A 17,915-nucleotide genomic window follows, 5' to 3' on the forward strand; every position below is an offset into this window, starting at 1 on the left:
GGAGCACCCACGGGGCCTATGGGAGGAGCACCCATGGGGCCTATGGGAGAAAGTCCAAAGAAGAGTAACAAAAGTGATTAAAGGTCTAGAAAACATGACCTACGATGGAAGATTGAAAAAATTGGATTTGTTTAGTCTGGAGAAGAGGAGACAGAGAGGGGACATAACAGTTTTCAAGTACATAAAAGTTTGTTACAAGGAGGAGGGAGAAAAATTGTTCTTCTTAACCTCTGAGGATAGGACAAGAAGCAATGGGCTTCAATTGCAGCAAGGGCAGTTTAGGTTGGACATTAGGAAAAACTTCCTAACTGTCAGAGTGGTTAAGCACTGGAATAAAATGCCTAGGGAGGTTGTGGAATCTCCATCATTGGGGATTTTTAAGAGCAGGTTGGACAAACACCTGTCAGGGATGGTCTAGATACTACTTAGTCCTGCCTTGAGTACAGGGGACTGGACTATCATAGAATCATAGAATTCAAGATCAGAAGGGACCATTATGATCATCTAGTCTGACCTCCTGCAAGATGCAGGCCACATAAGCCGATCCACCCACTCCTGAACTAATTCTCTCCCTTGACTCTGCTGTTGAATGCTCCAAATCGTGATTTAGAGACTTCAAGTAGCAGATAATCCACCAGCAAGCGACCCCTGCCCCATGCTTCGGAGGAAGGCGAAAAACCTCCAGGGCCACTGCCAATCTACCCTGGAGGAAAATTCCTTCCCGACCCCAAATATGGCGATCAGCTGAACCCCGAGCATGTGGGCAAGACTCTCCAGCCAGACCCTCTGGAAAGGGCTAACAATATCCCAACATTGACCCTTTGTACTAATTACCAGTGTGGCACGTTATTGACCTATTGACTAAACCCGTTATCCTATCATACCATCCCCTCCATAAACTTATCGAGCTTAATCTTAAAGTCATGGAGGTCCTTCGCCCCCACTGTTTCCCTCGATAGGCTGTTCCAGAATTGCACTCCTCTGATGGTTAGAAACCTTCGTCTAATTTCAAGCCTAAATTTCCTAACTGACAATTTATATCCGTTTGTCCTCGTGTCCACATTAGCACTGAGCTGAAATAATTCCTCTCCTTCCCTGGTATTTATCCCTCTGATATATTTAAAGAGTGCAATCATATCTCCTCTTGTCCTTCTTTTGGTTAAGGAAAACAAACCGAGCTCCTCAAGTCTCCTTTCATACGACAGGCCTTCCATTCCTCGGATCATTCTAGTGGCCCTTCTTTGTACCCGTTCCAGTTTGAATTCATCCTTCTTAAACATGGGAGACCAAAACTGCACACAATACTCCAAATGAGGTCTTACCAACGCCTTATATAACGGGACTAGCACCTCCTTATCTCTACTAGAAATACCTCGCCTAATGCATCCCAAGACCGCATTAGCTTTTTTAACGGCCACATCACATTGCTTACTCATAGATGACTAGATGACCACTTGAGGTCACTTCCAGTTCTATGATTCTATGTCTTAGCCCATTGCTTGTGTCAGTGGCTCTTCTGAACTTTTTTATGGTCCGAGACATGCCTATGATCATTAAGTGAAGTTTCCATTTGCTAGAAATTAAAATCTGTTAACACACTTGTATAATCACATTATTTACTTAATACCAAGAAAGCTGCAAGCATCTCTACATTCCTACAGTGGATGTTTGTGTGTTCTTAATTCTTGAGATATTCAGAATTCTTAAAAGCTAGACTGTCTGCATTTGATTCATATTTGCTTGTAGAAAATTATTGGGCATGAGTCTTTTTGCATAGTTATTAATGGCTGCATTAAATTTTATTCATTTACTTCTATAATATCACTTAATAAAAACTTGCATTTAAAAAAAGCATTATGGGGAGGACTTATGTCTAGAAAGTTTGCTGGGTTCAGCAAAGTGGGGATAGTATGTTTCTCTTTTAGAAACGTTGAAGAAGAAATACTCTAGTACTTCCTATAGAAAAACTAAAGCTGATACTAGAATTTAATAAACAAAAGATGGTGATGTCTACTTTCTCTTTATTTTATAAGTGCTGCAACCCCCTTTTTAAAAGTTGTGTGGAAGAGGCAGGGAGAACAAGGAGTGAAAATGCATAAGTCCTGCAGCCCTGCACACAGACAGCAACAGGATAGTAAAAAAATGAGGAGAAGGGGAATATTTGGCCCATAACTGCCCCTCAGTTGTTTTCAACCCCTCCATATTATTTCCTGCCTATCTTCAAAAGATTTTGCAGTTCTATTAATTATTAACCATGTGTTCATGTTAATTAAATATGCAATATTTATAAACAGATACAGATTGTATAAATATTTTTGAAGTACTAGTATAAAATATTTTTTAAAATGCATAACTGAGTTATAATAATTTGGTTTTTTTATATTGGGGCTTAACAAGCTAGTATTAAGTGTACAGGTTCTAACTTTATATATTTTCTTTATTGCAAGATTTTAAAGAAGGAACAGACATGTTAAACAGGTACAGCCAGTCTTTCACAGCTAAATTTGAACCATATAATTATCATATAGTTGGAGGCTTGGCTAAATATCCGGTTTGAAACACCTAGAATAGCTGGGATAAGGAGTTTAAATTCTATCTTTATCAGCTCAGTTACTCATTTTTCTAATATAGATAAATTGAGTTCCATTGCATTTACTGTGTACAATTCTGTTAGATAACATTTAAAAAAAATGATGCTTGCTATATGGGAATGTTAAAGATCCCATAACACATTTTTTTTAGGGGTGAGGTTTTTGTCTTAGGGTCCTTGGCGAAAGTTTCACTTCCTCACACTGTAGTGTTGGCAAGCATGGATTCTATGGCTTACAAATATGTTTGATGTTGGTGACTATATTGATGCAGTGCATCTGGGCTTCTCTTTAGGTGCGACAGTCTGATTAAAGAATTAGCATAGTAAAATATCAATATACTATTGTGACCATGTGCCAGGATGGATCACACTGAGGAATGCCACACTTAGGGCAGACTGCAAGAAACAGGGCAGACAGTCCCCCCAAACTGGTGGTTTATTCTATAATTAGATTCACCAAGCTAATAACAAAAGAGCTTCTGTAGTACCACACTGGTTAACAAGAAGCCAGACACAGTCCCCTTTAAGCATTCCAGTCCTTGGCTCCTATTCAGGTAAACAGTTCGAATATAGTGAGGGATTATTGAAAACCTAATTCATCCATATGTGAGGTTCGTATTAATCCCTAAAGATCAGACACTTAACCTCAGATCAATATATGTCTCAGATCTTACCCTAACACCACGTTATCAGCCAATCCTTAATAAACTAACTGAAGATTTATTAATAAAAAATAGTTACGGAGTGGTTAAAAGATTACATACATTACAAATGCTTATAAGGTCCTTATGTCAGACTTGTAGCAGTGTTGGAGAAATCTGCTGGCTTGCAAAAGTCTCTCTGGAATCATCCCCAAAGGTTAGAATTCAAATACAGCATGGATGTACAGGCTGTTAGTCTTTTCATGCATTTTTCAGGGTATTCCAAAAAACTAGTTGAAAGATCTCAGTTCCAGGGCTTAAACTTTCCCTGTGTAAAGTTAAGCAGACTAGAGATGAAAGGATCAGTCCTGAGGTTTCTCTTTAGAGCCAAAGCAGGTTTTTCAAGTGCTTTGAGCACAGCAGGTGACTGAGGAGTCTTCTTTGTTGAGCACAAAATGACCCAACTCTTCGAAGTTAACATTCAATTTCCTATCATATGCAGGTAATCTAGTTACTCATTTGCATAAGGCAATTAGCTGGTCCTTCATTATAACAGAGACAGATAAGCTGAAGACAATATATTAATTTCCTGCAGTGTCTCACACCTTTGATTATAAAGTTAACTTAACAAAGTTGTCTGTGAGAGCAATTAAGGCATGAAAAGGACTTAGCATCTAAAAGCTAATTTGATTACACTGGTAAACTTCTAATAGGATATAGGTAAACACAGGCAGATATACTTAGCCTTTACCCTTGATTTCTGTTACTACAAATTAATGGGTTAATGATTGCTGGTCTAGTACATCTTTGAAATTCACATACAAGTGAATTATCTAGTTACAATTGTAATGCCTCTTGTTAAGTTGTTATGCGCCATGCACAGTTTGGCTAATCTGCCTGTGTCACAACCATATAAAATTGTTGATGGATTGATGGATAATTGATGGTTTTCAAAGTGTAATATTTAATGGGGAATCATCATTAATTGGGTGTGTTTCCATCTGTGTCCTGCAGGAATTGATTCTTGTCCCAACACTAGTTAATATTTTTTTCAGTTATCCTCAAAATAATATAAAATTATTGATTATAGCATTTACAGATTTCTTCATAAAAATTGGTGCAGTGGTAAATAGTGTAAGAACAGGTCACTTACAGAGAACATCTGGATTACCTGGTAAACTGTCCATAAACACGTATCTGTTTAGATAAAGCCAGATAAAACATAGTATATCTAGGAACTAAGATTGTAGGCCATGCATATAGGATGGGGAATTGCATTCTGGAAAGCTGTAGCCTAAGGAGTTTGAAGTGATGGTGAATAACCAGATGACCATGAGCTCCCCATGCAGTGCTGTAGCCAGAAGGGTAAATGCAGCCCTTGGATGTATAAAAAAGGGCATGTTGAGTAAGACTAGGGAAAGAGATTATCTCTGTATTGCATACAAAATAACTGTGTTAAAAATATTATTAAAGTTGCAAAGTTGAGACCTCAAGTTAGGAAATGCCAGAATTAAAGTTGTCTGCAAAACCTTAGGTTAGTCCCCTTGTGCTGTTTACGTTATGACCCAGTCATTATTTCCATTCTTCTTGTTCTTGTTGTTTATTATTTGTATTAATGGAGTGCCTAGGAGCTGTAGTCATGGATCAGGACCCTGTCATACTAGGGGCTGTACAACACACAGAACAAAAATGATCATTTGATATTTTTCCACCGACCCCTCGTTCAGCATATAGCAGTGGTCCCCAACCATTTTTTGTCTGGCAGGTGCCAGACAATGTGCCACAGAGGACCGTGGCGGCGGACGAGCATCTGCCAAAATGTCGCCAACAAGCAGCGTCATCCAGAGGCGTTGCCGCTGAATTTCGGCGGCATTTCGGCAGATGCTCATCCACCGGCCAGTACCCGGGCGCACTTAGACACCCCGGCGGGCGTGATGACACCCATGGGCACCACGTTGGGGACCCCTGGTATATAGGGTAGACTGTGCTGACTTAAAGAACAGCTATTCTATATTTTGTTTTCTCTCCACTGTTCAATGTGTGGCATACAATATTTACTGTGTGCTATTCAAAATGTGCTCTGAAGGCAAAATTATTAATTTCCTTATGACTTTTTTCTGTGGTGCTTATTACTACACTATTCGAGTGCTCCAGTAACATTAATTAATTTTCCTAACACTCCTGTGAGGTGTTGGGATATGTGTGTATGTATTATCACCATTTTATAGATAGGGAACTGAGGCATAGAGACATTAAGTAAAAAGTTTTCACTAATTCTGGATGCCAGTTTTGAGATACCTAGGACCTTGGAAGTCCGAGAGACAACAGTCTCCTTTATGACATAACCCTGATCTATATCCAGAGTTGGTCTATCCTGTGTATTGAATGAGGCAGGGATCCTATGAAAAAATAGTTTGATTATGGAAATCAGAGACTTATAATAATGCATGCACACAAGGGGGCTGAATTAAAGTTGTCTGTACATCAGGGTTGAGCAAACTATGGCCCAGGGGCCGCATCCGGCCCTTCAGATGTTTTAATCCGTCCCTCGATCTCCCGCTGGGGATCATGGTCCAGGGCTTGCTCCACTCCAGCTGGGAAGCAGGGTTGGGGACTTGCCCATGCTCCATGCGTGCTGTGGCTCCATGTGGCTCCCGGAAGCAGCAGCATGTCCCCCTTCTGGCTCCTACCCGTAGGGGCAGCTACGGAGCTCTGCATGCTACCCCCACCCCAAGAGCTGCTTCCACAGCTTCCATTGGCTGGGAACCGTGGCTAATGGGAGCTGCAGGGGTGGCACCTGCGGACTGGGCAGTGCGCAGAGCCAAATGGCCGCATCTTCAGATAGGAGCCTGAGGTGGGACAGGCCTCTGCTTCCAGGAGCTGCTTGAGATAAAGGCCGCCTGGAGCCTACACCCCTGATCACCTCCTGTTACCCAACCCCCTGCCCCAGCCTTGATCGCCCTCCTGCCCTCTGAATCCCTCAGTCCCAGCCTGGAGCATTCTCCTGCACCCCAAACCCCTCATTCCCAGCTGTACCCCAGAGCCTGCACCCCCTGCGTGGAGCCCCCTCCTGCACCCTGAACTCCTCATTTCTGGCTGCACGCCAGAGCCCCCCCGCCCCCAGCTGGAGCCCTCACCCCCTCCCACACTTCAACACCCAATTTCGTGAGCATTCATGGTCCGCCATACAATTTCCATACCCATATGCATTCCTTGGACCAAAAAGTTTGCCCACCCCTGCTGTACATTCTGGTATTTCTGAGTATTTGGCTACTTGACTTTGCAACTTTAATAATGTTCTTTTTATATAGTGGATTGTGTGGGTGTGTAAAATTTCCTAAGAGCTTAAAAAAGCAAACACTAAAAACAAGTGTTTAATAACATCATGTAATAACATACTGACATGATTATGGTGTCAAGTATCAAAGGGGTAGCCACGTTAGTCTGGATCTGTAAAAGCAGCAAAGAGTCCTGTGGCACTTTATAGACTAACAGACGTATTGGAGCATGAGCTTCCATGGGTGAATACCCACTTCGTCGGATGCATGTGACAGTATGTTATTAAATGATGTTATTAAACACTTTTTTTAAAATCCCAGTAATCTGTCTTCCACCATACCCCTTGAAAATGTACACATTATTAACTTTCAAGATATTAGCCAGTTGTTCAATCCAGCCACAAAGTGTCCTGATGACGAGCTGTGGCATGGAAATCTAGTGGCAGAAGGAAATGCCTCAAATATATAACCCTTTAAACATATAATCTCCTGTTCTTGGAGTGAAGTGACCAAAATGAGACACATTACGCCAGATAATAAAGTACCATTGTTTTATATAAAGATTTCTTATATACATTACATATATAAATAGTTTCATTATTGTTTCTATCCCTTTTTAATGTACCAGGGCATTGCTTATTTTAACTGCTGATACTCACTGGGAAGCCATCAGATCCTGTAAGTTCAGAACCTCAGAAATGTGAGGCATTTCAATTACTTTTATCTTAGTAACACTATTGTCTATTGCACTCATGAAGATACAGTAAATATTCTTACATAAAACTCGAAGACTTTTTATCATGGTAGGAACAGTGAAAAAAAATTCTATGGGGAATGATTAAACATTCATTTTATGGTTGGCTTGTTTTCTGATTTCTTGTGTGAGAGATGTATAGGTAAGGAGGCAATAAACTCACTTCCTGTTTATCCTTTTCTTGCTGTTGTTTTTTTGTTGGCCTAGTGAAACTGATGTCAGTTAAACTGCAGTGGTCTTGCATCTTTTTATTTTATATCTAACTGTAGAATCTTGATGATGGAGGCTGATCAGTAACTTCCACAGAGTTCACCTCTTGTCACCAACTTTTATAAGGTTTACTGTTCTAATTCAGTTAAGATTGTTTGGTTGCGAAGCGCTTTGTATATAAGTAAAAAGTATTTTTTTAAAGTCTCTTGAGTTCTGTCCTTGTGGAAGCCCAGTGAAGCTGAACTCAACTTGGGAATCAAAATGTGTTTAAAACATGGTGCTTCCTTGGGTCATGTACTAGCATTTTCCCAGGAGAAAATATGAATTGTCAAAGAGATAAATTATGTAGTATCACTCAGATGTGCATAACAGTTTACAAATGACTTGGTTTAAACCAATTCCTATGCCAAAGAGCTCCTAGGTTAAATTGGATGGCTGTAGTACAATTACAAAATGAGGTACAGGGTTGACTATGACTTTGTTCCCAACTAAGGGTGGAAAGCTAGGTGAAATAAGTGAATTATAAAGAGAAACTTGACAATGGAGATGAAGGAATTTAGGCACTTGGGAAGCAGGAGATTTCTCTCAAAGGTGAGAATCAATGTGGAAAAACATAGCATATGTGAAGGAAGACTCTTTTCTCAAAAGAATACTGTTAGTTAGAGAGGACCCTCTTAAGGTGTTGGGATTCATGTTCCCTTGAATAAGTCTAGCTACTTTGACTTAACATGGTTAGGCTAATATTAAAAAAACAAAACAGCCTAAAATTAGGTTTCTTCGGCCATATTTAGGCTATTAATTAGCTGTCCTGGTTTTCAAAAGCATTGAGTAGTCATCAAATCCCATTGATGTCAGACAGAACTTTTGCTTCCCACCAGTACTTTTAAAAAGACCTCATTTATGAGTCTATATAAAGATTTAGGAGTCTAGCTTTGGGCTTCCATTTTAAAAAATATTGGCCTTTGCTTGAAAAAAAAAATCCTTATCAGTGGGATCAGAGAAAAGCCCTATTATTAAGAAGTCTTCTTTTCTCCACACTTGTCACTTGTGACAAGCACAAAATAATTTTATGAAAGTGCATTCCTTTCTGAACAAAATTTGATGATCCTAGCAGCCTTTACTATGTGAAAAGTGCATGTACATAATTGAAATATATGTGGGTGAACCTGTCATATTGAAAATTTCCATACTAGAAATGGGCATAGAAACGAAACAGCCATTTTTATAGGATTTTAATCATGACTCTGCATTGGAAATGCAAATGAAAGAGCAGCAGAATGCCCAATTATGTGGGCAACTCCAAGAAGTCTCTTTGAAATTATATTCCTTAAACTACTACTGCACTTAAATGCATATTTTAAAAAATTAGTATTTTTCTTCCCAGATATTTTTGACACAGACTTTTGATTTTATTTGAAACTAACAACTAGATAAAGCTGTACACTTTTGCACTAATGTTAAAAGAACACCAAATGAGAAATTGTATTTATTCTTTGACTTTTTGTATTTGAAATAGTTTGATTACACCTTAAAATCAATATCTGCTTTTCAAAGAACTCTTGTCAGTCCACGCCAACAATGTGATTACAATATACTCCTTGGCCTTGTGTATTAAACAGTGTGAGAGTCTTCACTGATTTAGCTTATTTTGTTGAGGTCACCCTAATATTTTTTCAGATTAATGTTATCATGACAGCTGAATCATCAGCTGCTGGCTCCCATTACCAAACCTAATACGGAGAAGTATTGCATAATATTTTCAGTTTATTCTAGAAATTATTTTTCTTAGCTACAGCTGCCAATAATTTATTTTTGGGACCCAAGATATCTTTATAATTTTGAGCTAGAGGGCAGTGACTCTATATGGAATATGCAAGGGCTAAAAAAAAAAAAGGAATACATGATACATATACAGTTACTCACTCACAAATAATGCAGAAATAAAGCAATGTTTTGTAAACATTATGCTATAAAAAGAATGAAAGCATGTCTACATTTGCTCCCTCTGTCGGGGCACCTTTGTTGACAGCGAGAGCAATGGACTGTGGATATGTGCTTAGCAACACCATCTGTCGCTAGGTGTTGTGGGAATGTGGAAACGGAGCGTGGCGCATCCTGGGATGTGCAAAGTGTACCGTCATGCACCACTTTGTGTCCCACCCCTTCAAAGCTTTCTGGCTTCCTTTCATGCTATTTTTTCCAACTGTCATTCTTTGTAGTGCGTGCCAGCATCTGCAGTGAGAGAGGATGGATCCTGCCCTTCTCTCCGATGCGCTGTTAGATGTCATGAGGACATCGTGCATGGCAGCACAGTTACTCGCAGAGTTACTCGCAAAGTTAGCAGAGGATGAATCGCAGGCACCCTAGTGTGGTATGGATGGCAGCAACTTATCAGCGCTTTGTGCATTCACAGAGCAGCTGCATATGGTAGACCATTGCTTTTGAGCTAGGGAAACAAGCACTGATTGGTGGGATTGCATTGTCATGCAGGTGTGGGATGATGACCAGTGGGTACAGAACTTTAGCATGCGAAAAGCAACTTTCATGGAGCAATGTGCTAAGCTATCCCCCGACCTGCGGCACAAGGATATCAGGTTGAGATACTTCTCCATAGTGTTGCAGGCACTTGTGGATCACCAGGGGCATTTCACGGACATCAATGCAGGCTTGTCTGGAAAGGTGCATGACGCACACATCTTCAGGAACAGTGGCCTGTACAGAAAGCTGCAGGCAAGGATTTTCTTTCCAGACCACTAGTTCACAGTGCGGAATGTGGAAATGCCCATAGTAATTCTGAGAGACCCATTTTACCCCTTACAGCCCTGGCTCATGAAACCTTACACAGGGCACCTGGACAGCAGCAAGGAGCATTTTAACACCATACTGAGCAGGTGCTGCATGGTAATTGAATGTGCCTTTGGCCGTCTGAAAGCTCGCGGGAGGTGTCTCAATGGCAGGCTAGACCTTAACAAGGTTAATATTCCCGTGGTCATAGCCGCGTGCTGCACTTTGCATAATCTGTGTGAATCTAAGGGTGAAATGTTTACTCAGGTTTGGAGCACTGAGGCAGAGCGCTTGGCTGCACAGTTTGAACAGCCAGATGCTAGGGCTGTCACAGGAGCCCAGAGGGATGCTATTAACATCAGAGAGTGGTTGAGGAGCCACTTTGACAATGAGGGGTACTAACACATGTCTGCATTGGAGTTGCTTCCCTGGTGCATCCATGTTCAATTTTGGGGCCCAAGATCCATGCAACCCAATGCTTTAGAAGCCTGTTCCCGAGAGTGAATTGATTCATATACGCTTTTGTAGAACACAGAATAAAAACACTGTACCATTAAATACCTTAGCCTCTATTTATTGTTAAAAGGGTAAAACCTCACAACTGTGTGTAGCTCCAGCTTTCATTATGTAAACTATGAGATGGGGTGGAGTGATGGGAAAACTCAGGAGTGCTGTGAAGTGAAAAGGAAAAAGGAATGTGTGGGCATGGGGGAGGGTGGAGTTGGCAAAGAATTGTGCATCTGCATGTGCTGCAGTGGAGGTTGGCCGTGGATCTGTTCAGTCTGCAGTTGTATCAAAGACTTGAGCATCTCTGTCTGATCCTCCATAACTTTTATCATCCGCTCTAGCAAATGCAGCATTCTCTTTTCTGTCCTGCCTTTCAGCTTCCCAGCACTCTTTCCGTTCCCTGGTCTCTCTCTCATCGCGCTGCAACACCTCCCGAAACGTGTCTTCTTTGCTGTGCCTAGGGTTTTTTCTTATCTGCCGAAGCCGGTCCACAGGGGTGCGTGGCATGTTTTTCAAGGTCTGTGCTGAACAGAAGAGGGATTGTTACATTCCAGCAAATGATTGAAACATTTTAGTAAAAAGGACATTTTCCTAGTAGAAATCACTTTTTCTCTGAGACTCTAGGCAGGCACACAGCTCCGCAAGCACCCCAATCATGGTGAGTGTTGGGAGTGGGGAGAAGGTGGTTGTGCATACGGACAAAAGGTCATTGCCTGCAGGGCAGCTTTGCAGGGAACTCATTCTAAAAAACAATTTTTTAAAGGCGGCCAACCTGATGGCTGACATCTTGCTGCTGCAGGTGACCAGAGAAACCAGGGCACAGCTGCTGAATGCTGGCGGCTTTCACCCTGGGTCTATATGCAGCTCAGCTATGTGCCACTTTGGTCCCAGCTCCAGTGATTGCTAAATGGCATGGTACAGATTCCTACAATTTGGGAACTAACAAGGCTGCAATCCCTTGGAATCTGTGGCAGAGGATTAACAAGTATCTCTTTGAAACTTTTCAGAGCCTCCCTCTGGAGGATTCCCTGCAGGTCTCGATGTCCATTGACACCCATTTTGGCCATGCAGATTAGCTACACAGGGCAATGTCCAGCTCACAGAAAACATTACCTGCATCCCACTTTTCGATTCCCTACACAAGCCACAGCAACTTACCCAGCGTCTCATCTGCTTCCTGCTCCCCGTTGAGCACTTCTGGAGTGAGAAAAGTTCCTGGCTGCCTGCCCCACCGGGCGACCCTGCTGGGGGCACCACATCCTCTTCTAGCTCAACTTCTTCATCCAGAATTTCAGCCTGCAGGTTACCCCGTCTTTCTGCTGCCTGTGAAGTATGCACGGGCTATCGGCAATGGAGGTGGTGTCACCACTGAGGATAGTATTCAGCTCCTTATAGAAGCAGCAAGTCTTAGGTGCACCACCGGAGTCATGGTTTGCCTCTCGCACATATGGTACGCCTGCCTCAGCTCCTTTATCTTCGCTCAGCACTGCTGCGTGTCCCCATCATAGCTCTTTTCACACAAGCCTCGAGAAATTTGCCCAGATGTGTCCCAATTCCTGCGGGTCACTCGCAGCTGCGACTGAACGGACTCCTCTCCCCATATACTGATCAGATCCAACTACTCAGTGGTGGTCCAAGTGGGAGCACGTTTGGTGCGATAGCCAGCCATGCTCACCTGGGAAGCCAGCAAATAGGAAATGAGATTTTAAATTCCCGGGGCTTGTAAGGGGGAGGGGCGAGTTGGCTGCAGGGCAGTGGAGTTCAAACTGCTGAGTAGAGCGGCAGCATGGGAATTGTGGGATACTTCCTGGAGGCCAATAAAATCGGGAAAAAAAACCCTGCGGTGTCTACACTGCATGTTTGTTGACGATAAAGGGAGGGGAAAAGACAAAAGTCTCTCGCAGGGATGGAAGTTTTTTGTCACCAAAACTAGGAGGTTTTTTTTTAAAGAAGTCACATTGCAGTGTGTACGCTACCGCTAAAGTCAGTTTTTGGCTACAAAACTTGCCAGTGTAGACAAGCCCAAAGTGTAGTAATCTTTTATTGGAACAACTTCAGTTCGTGAGAGAGACTAGTTTTCGTGTTTACACAGAGCACTTTTTTAGGTCTGGGAAACATATTCAGTGTTACAGCTAAATACAGTGTGGAGTGGATAGTTTAGCATGAGTTGTTAATACACATTTCAAGGGACCATTTAAGGTGAAGAGGCCCATTAATAGCCTTCCAGTCATAGGAGGAAAGGAAGGGGTGGGAGAGGCAGCTGGTAGGATTTGTTAGTGGGTTATAGATTGTTGTAATAAGCCATACATTCAGTCTCTCTCCCCAGTTCATGATTTTTAGTGTCTAGCAAAGTTATGAATCGAAACTCCAGGCTTGTCTTTTGAAAGTGTTGTGCAGGTTTCCTTTGGAGATGAGGACTGAGAGATCAAATATCAATTGATCATAATGCAGGCTTGGGATGACGATCAGTGGCTGCAGAACTCTCAGATCCACAAGGTCATATTCCTGCCTCTGTGCACTGAGCATGATCCAGTCTCCCAGCTCAGGCACAGGAGCCGACTTTCCAAAGTGCTGGGAGGTGTTTGACCACTGGCTCTGGCCCAGGCCCCACCCCCACTCCACCCCTTCCCCCAAAGTCCTGCCCTATCTCTTCCTGCCCCCACTCCACCCCCGCCCCACCTCTTCCTGCCCAATTGTGCCCTGTCCCTTGAGCGTGCTGTGTCATAGCTCCTCCCTTCTCCCCTCCCAGCGTCCTGCATGCTGCTGCATGATTGTGGTGGGCAGGAGGCACGGGGAGGGAGGAGGAGGTACTGATTTGTGGGGCCTACCGGGAGGCACTGTGGGGAGGCGGGGGAACTAATGGGGGAATGCTGATGGGTGCTCAGTACCATTTTTTCCCTGTGGGTGCTCCAGCCCTGGAGCACCCTCGGAGTCAGCACCTATGAGCTCAGGGACAAGAACATGAGAGCTACATTGACAGTGGAGAAGCAAGTGGCGATCACACTGTGGAAACTAGCAATGCTAAATTGCTACTGGTCAATAGGAAATCTATTTGGAGTTGGAAAATCCACTGCAAGTGCTATTGTCATACAAGTATATGGAGGTCATTAATCGCTTCCTGCATCTCTTGGAACGTGCAGGACATATTAGATGGATTTGCAGCAATGGGATTGCCGAACTGCGGTGGAATGATAGACTGCACGCATATCCTTATTTTGGCACCAAACCACCTTGCCATAGAGTACAGCAACATCACTGACATCAGTGTGGGCTGGTCAGTGAAGATGCATGACACTCTCACCTTTAAGAACACAGGACTTTTCAGAAAGCTACAAGCAGGACTTTCTCAACTGGTGTATTACCGTTGGGAATGTTGAAATGCCAGTAATGATCCTGGAGGACCCAGCCTACTGTTGCTACCCTGGTGCATGAAGCCATACACTGGCCACTTCAACAACAATCAGGAGAGATTCAGCTACTGGCTCAGAAGATGTAGCGTGGCAGCTGAATGTGCTTCAGGTAGATTGGAGGCAGGGCCAGTACTACCATTTTTCTGTAACTGAAAGCTTAATTGGGCCTGAACTTTGCAACAACAAAGAGTATAAGCCTTAATTATTAGTTGGCTGTACATCATCATGTAGCTGAATTGAAAATAGAAGTGTAAGATAGAAGTGTAACAGTTTTGTAACATTTAAGCTAGCTGGGGAAATGGTATATGTGATAGAACTTGTCTGTCCTTCTAAATGTTTTCTGTAGCATCCATCAGCATATTATGTTTGTGCTTGTTACTTTTGTATATTTAACCTTGTGTAAAAAATACCTAGCTGCAGAGTGTAGGACTGAATTCCTTGCCCCATTGAAGTCAATGTGTGTTTTGTCACTGACTTACATGAATTCAGGATTTTGCCATATGAACCACATAGTCCAAATCTGGAGAAGTGCTGAACATGTGAATTCTTTTTTTTGTCAGTGGTAGCTGCAGGTACTTAGCACCTCTCCAAATTTGAGCTTTAACTAGTAGCTTTCGATGAAGTATAAAAAGTTTTAGGATACAGAAGAGAAAAAGGAGAATGAGTCACTTTCTTGCATATTAACCTACACTTGCTGATACAGTAGGTCTGCAAATACAGAAGTAGAACAAAATTTTTCATAGTTTATTTTCTGAGACTCAGGTTCTTTGAACTGTTTGCTCTTTGACTTAATGTAAAACTCAAGTGTACATTTTGAAAGTGAGCTGAATATATTAATGATTGTAAAGAAATGTTGTAATTCAGTTTCTCTGCTGTTTTATTCAGAGTAAATATTGGGCTCTAGAAGGCAAAGGATCGCAGAATGTATAGGTTTAAGGACTGGAATGATGCTGAGACCATTTGCCATCTTTAATTTTTGAAATAAAATACTTTTTAAAAATAGTGGACTACCATGTTGTACAGTATGATGTTTATACCATATGTAATAAACACTTGAAAAGTTCATAATAAAAACTGAAATAATTGACTTCCTAGAATAGTTTAACAAGCCCTCCAGATTCTCATGCAAATGTCAAACTTGCATAATTGAATTTTGCCAACTTTATAATAGTGTTTATAGCACAACATATTGTATATGTAATCTATTACTATAAACATTAAACAGATTTGTCAACAAGTGATGGCAATAGAATTATAATTAGATCTGTTTATGAAATTAATTATACAGATAAAGAGAACTTGGATGTTTTCCTCACTGCTAATTGACAAGTTGATCAACTGTGCATGTTGCTTCGCTGAATTCTATTGGTAAAAAAATTCAATCTAGATATAATCTTGTAGTTGAGTTCTTTATATTAATAGTGAGTCCAAAAGCTGTTAGTTAAAAGTTGAGGGTGCATACTAATAGTGTGATTTATTCTGAAATGAGTTGTGATGTGTTATAAAGGAATCATTTGTGGAAAGCAATTACATATCTGAGTTAGAGATAAAAGGAATAATTTGTCTTTTGTAGTAGTGTTTCTGAGGGTGTTGCAATACTGAGGGTCTCTACAGCAATGTGGTTGTGATGATGATCAACACAAATATGTTCAACTGTGTGCATTTGGTCATCATGGTGCATCGGGTGAACAGCTGCATATATCTATATATATATATCATAATTTGCATGTAGCAAAATATTGGTAGTGTGGCAGTTCTGTATATGGAAACTCTCTAAAGAATGTTAAGTATTTTGATTTCTGTGTTGTTCTGCAAAAGGTGGTTCTACTCTTCCAAGAGATGAACAGTGAATATAACAGTTACAAAAATTAAGAACAACTGCCTGCTGGTTTTATGTTGCCTGAAGAATACAGTCTGTCTCTGGTTGAAGCATAAGAGTATGTCTGTGTCCGGGGTCGGCAACTTATGGCATGCTTTTCAAAGACGGCACGCGAGCTGATGTACTGTGGCACACTGCCACTGGCCTGGGGTCCCCGCCACCGGCCCTGCTTATCCTGCTGCTGGCCTGGATGGACGGAACCCCGAGCCAGCAGCGGACTGAGCAGGGCCGGTGGCCAGGACCCCAGCTGGCAAGGGCTGATGGACGGAACCCCAGACCGGCAGTGAGCTGAGCCGGTCCACTCAGCCTGTTGCCAGTCTGGGGTTCCATGTGCCGGCTCCTGTAAATGTAAAATGTATTACTGGCACGCAAAACCTTAAATTACCGCCAATAAATGAAGATTTGGTACACCACTTCTGAAAGGTTGCCAACCCCAGGTCTATGCTATGGAGGCTTTACTGGCATAGGTAGGCTGCCATAGCTATGCCGGCATTATCCCACAGTGCAGATGCAGCCTATACTGACTGAAGATATTTTTCCATTGGTTTTGGAACACTGCCTCTCTGCGTAATGATACCCTTATTGACAGAAGAATTCTTTCATTGATAAACCTACTTCTACACTGGGGGTTAGGTCAGAGTAGATATGGAGCTCAGGGATGTGGGATTTTTAATACCCCTGACTGACATAGCTATGCCGACCTAACTTAAGTGTAGTGGCGCTAGTTCTTCTTTGGGCAAACACAGCATCTAACAATTGTAGTACTTTTCTCAGGGTCACAGAGGTATTCACTTAAGAATGTGGACTCTGCAGAGTAGGAGTTCTATGTAAAGTGTAACTCGAACAATTTAATTTTTGGAGAGTTTATCAATTCATTCGATCCTGATGTGGACGGTGAAGTAGTTAGCTTAGATGCCTAAGATAAAGAGTTGACTAATGAGGGTATGGAGATCTACATGATTTCTGTTTGGTACACAGAATGTGAAGGGTTCATCTAGATCACTTTATAGCCTGAGAAATCTGTTCCTTCTATATGGGGAAAAAACAGGTAAGTAATTGGAAAATTTGTTTTATTACGTGAAAACAAATTATCTTTTAAAACAATTGTGTACAATTACTGTCTTTGTGAAGCTGGGAAATGTGGTTCCACAGTCTGAATTTTTCTGGTTGGAGGCAAAGGGTTTTATTGATAGCTTTAATACAAGCTTTGTTTACCCATAAGATAGTGATTTTTTTTAAATGCATTATAATGGTCATCACCATTGAACTTTAAGTGGCAAAATAATTTTCAGAAACTGTTTAAAAATATTAAAATCTCAAACTGCTAGAAATGCAAATGTTGTTTTGTGTTTTTTTAAAAGTATTTTGAATTATGTAACTGTAGTAGTTGTTGCCTCTTAGAGAGAGATTAATTATCATTTACTTAAGTATTGATCGTATGCTTGCCTTTGTACAAGACACTACTGTTATCAAGAGTGTGTCACAAATATCAAAACACTTGCTGCCTTGGAGAGGTTATATTCTAAGGCTCTGATCCTGTAATAAACTTTGTATGGGTGAAGCTCTCTGCCTCCGTGGAGGTTATTGCAGCATCTTGGCCTGAAAGAAAGACACATAAGACAAAACACTGGAGATGCACAGGAAAGTGCCCACTATAGTTAGTTAAAAGGGTCTTTAGGGGAGATTTGAATAAAGAATTCAGATCTGTAAATCAGAGTCTTTGGTTAGATAATTTTCAGTTGGATTTTTGAAGTGTGGAGGAGAGTTAATCTCCAGTTTCAAAAGAAGATAACGTGGAGGAAAAGCGATTTGAGAGACTTCGTAAGTATTGAATATTGTGGTAGGAAATGGTGAAGCAGATT

At 41.5% G+C, this 17,915-nt stretch overlaps 1 protein-coding gene across 5 annotated transcripts in view; it reads left to right on the forward strand.

Moving 5' to 3' along the window:
* FER (FER tyrosine kinase) overlaps window positions 1–17,915 on the forward strand; it is a 392,406-nt gene that overhangs the window by 56,310 nt on the left and 318,181 nt on the right. Inside the window, exon 6 of one of the 5 annotated variants that reach the window (XM_045020442.1) lies at window positions 2,034–2,148. The exons of the other annotated variants lie outside the window; for them this stretch is intronic. Within the exon in view, the coding sequence (XP_044876377.1) occupies window positions 2,034–2,053 (20 nt within the window). The 3' untranslated portion in view covers window positions 2,054–2,148. Of the gene's footprint in view, window positions 1–2,033; window positions 2,149–17,915 lie in introns of those variants that run through there. 5 annotated transcript variants of the gene reach the window in all.

Source organism: Mauremys mutica, chromosome 6 (assembly GCF_020497125.1).
Source record: "Mauremys mutica isolate MM-2020 ecotype Southern chromosome 6, ASM2049712v1, whole genome shotgun sequence".
In the NCBI taxonomy this organism is placed as follows: domain Eukaryota; kingdom Metazoa; phylum Chordata; order Testudines; family Geoemydidae; genus Mauremys; species Mauremys mutica.